At 58.4% G+C, this 2,089-nt stretch overlaps 1 protein-coding gene across 1 annotated transcript in view; it reads right to left on the bottom strand.

Annotated features, from left to right (window-relative positions):
• The window catches only part of OXA1L (OXA1L, mitochondrial inner membrane protein), a 6,814-nt gene extending 5,644 nt beyond the window's left edge, over positions 1-1,170 (bottom strand). Inside the window, exons 1-2 of the mRNA XM_008065279.2 lie at positions 1,077-1,170; positions 453-614 (exon numbers count right to left, since the gene is read on the bottom strand). Coding sequence (XP_008063470.1) covers positions 453-614; positions 1,077-1,139 — 225 coding nt within the window. The 5' untranslated portion in view covers positions 1,140-1,170. The remainder of the gene's footprint in view (positions 1-452; positions 615-1,076) is intronic.
• Positions 1,171-2,089: the final 919 nt, after the last annotated feature.

Raw genomic sequence — 2,089 nt, forward strand, 5'->3', positions numbered from 1 at the left:
CATCCTGTAATCCCGCACCTTGGGAGGCTGAGGTGAGTGGATTGCCTGAGCCCGCGGGTTCGAGACCTGCCTGGGCAACTTGGCAAGACCTCATCTCTACAATAAATCAAAAATTAGCCGGGCGTGGCAGCGTGTGCCTGTAATTCTGGCTACTCGAAAGGCTGAGGCGGAAGGATCGCCGGAGCCCAGCGGGTCGAGGCTGCGGTGGCCGGGAGGGGCCGCTGCACTCCAGTCTGGGCGACAGAGTGAGACTCCAACTCAAAAAAGAAAGAAAATCCATCCCAAGCAGAGATGTGCTAACATTTTGGAGAGCTGTGTGGAGTGTGGACGAGAACTCTGCTCCATATTCCTCCTCCCCAAAATAAAACAAAACAAAATAAAAACAAAACAAAATAAAAAGGAAACCAACCAAGAAGCACCACTCTAAACCCTGCAGGAACAAAGTCTCCTACCTGGGCTTCTGCAAACAAAACGGCCGAGGTACTGAGGCAGCGGGGGCCGGGGGCGGCGAGGAGGACGTAGTGCGGGCGACCGCAGCACGGGATGACCGGGACCAGGAGCCCCGCGGCCGGCGGTTTCCGGGGCCACCGCGAGGACTCTGCGACGCTGTGGAACTGAGCAGGTAAAGCAGGATGGAGCCCCTTTGCCGGGAGGAGTCCCAGCGTGGGGGCCCAGGGCATTCACGACGCTCGCTCCTCCAGAGGCGAGGACACTGCCGCTCTCCGCGTGCAGGCGGCTGGCCCGGACACACGCAGCTAGCGCGAGCAGAGCGGAGCTCCAGCCCGGGCTCTCCGCATCTCGGTTGCCGCAGACCCACGCCGGGGCCCAGGGGACCAGGCTGAGTTGCCCTCGGAGGGGCGAGGCCGGGTCTCCGGAACCGACAGAGAAACGGCGCAGCCGAGCCCGCGGAGCCGGAGGAGTGACCCTCCTGCGTCCTCACGCGACCCGAGGTCATGACACACTCAGGTCCCGGTGAGCCAGCCAGAGCCCACTCGTGCCCCCAGGAAGAAGTGCCCTTGGGCTCGGGTCTCAGGGTCACGGCAGCATCCCTGCGTTTAGCCCCAGGGTACCCTTACCTGCCGCCCGGGCCGTAGCAGGCGCAGAAGCCCCCGGCGGCCGCACACCAGCCCCATCGCCATCTTGCCCGGAAGAGGTTGTGCATTCGCGCGTGCGCACTCGGAGCCGCAGCCCCGCGGGGGGAGGCCCTTTTGGAAGTGGGCCTGAAGCCGGAGCGGTCACCGCGGAGCTGACGGCAAAGGAGGATGGAGTTTGGCGGCCATATTTGAAGTGGGTGAGAAGACGCAAAGGGCCACGTGACTAAGATCGCGGAGAGGGTGTTTTGTGGAGCTTGCCAGGAGGTTGAATTTAAGAGCCGGGCTAGCTGCCATCGTTAGTGACGGCGTAAACCTGGGGGATTTTCTTCCGTCTCCTAAAGCCGCGATTGTCCTCGGACTTGTTGGGTGAAAAGTAGTCTCAGGGCCGGGCGCGATGGCTCACGCTTATAATCCCAGCACTTTGGGAGGCCGAGGTGAGAGGATTGCCTGAGCCCTTGGGTTCGAGATGAGCCTGGGCAACTTGGCGAGCCCTTCTCTCTACAGTTAAAAAAGAAAACAAAACAAAAACTAGCCGGGCATGGTGGCGCGTGCCTGTAGTTCCGGCTACTTGGAAGGCAGAGGCGGAAGGATCGCCTGAGCCCAGCAGCTCGAGGCTGCGGTGGCCAGGGGCGTGCCCCTGCACTCCAGCCTGGGTACAGAGGGAGACATCAACTTAAAAAAGAAAAAAAAGTCTCAGGACAGTGTTAGCTGTGCTTGGTATTGCTCAGGGATGTTCGATTGTTATTGCTATATTAATCGCAGATGCCATGAAATTTGAGAGTAGAATAGTGTCTGACAGAAATGAAGGCTGCTTCTGGGAAATCTTTTCCTCCGAGATAAAAAGACAAAGATTCAAGAGGAGATTCCCCCTTATTATTTCCTCATGCGGGGTTGTGTGAGGACTGTGACCTAGTAAAGGACAAGTCTAAAGATGAAAAACTAACATGCTGAAGATGGTTGAATGGGAAGATGGAAAAAAACCTGAATGTTTGATG

The sequence above is a fragment of the Carlito syrichta genome, unplaced genomic scaffold (genome assembly GCF_000164805.1).
Source record: "Carlito syrichta isolate Samal-C Ts95f unplaced genomic scaffold, Tarsius_syrichta-2.0.1 Scaffold308201, whole genome shotgun sequence".
NCBI classification, from domain to species: domain Eukaryota; kingdom Metazoa; phylum Chordata; class Mammalia; order Primates; family Tarsiidae; genus Carlito; species Carlito syrichta.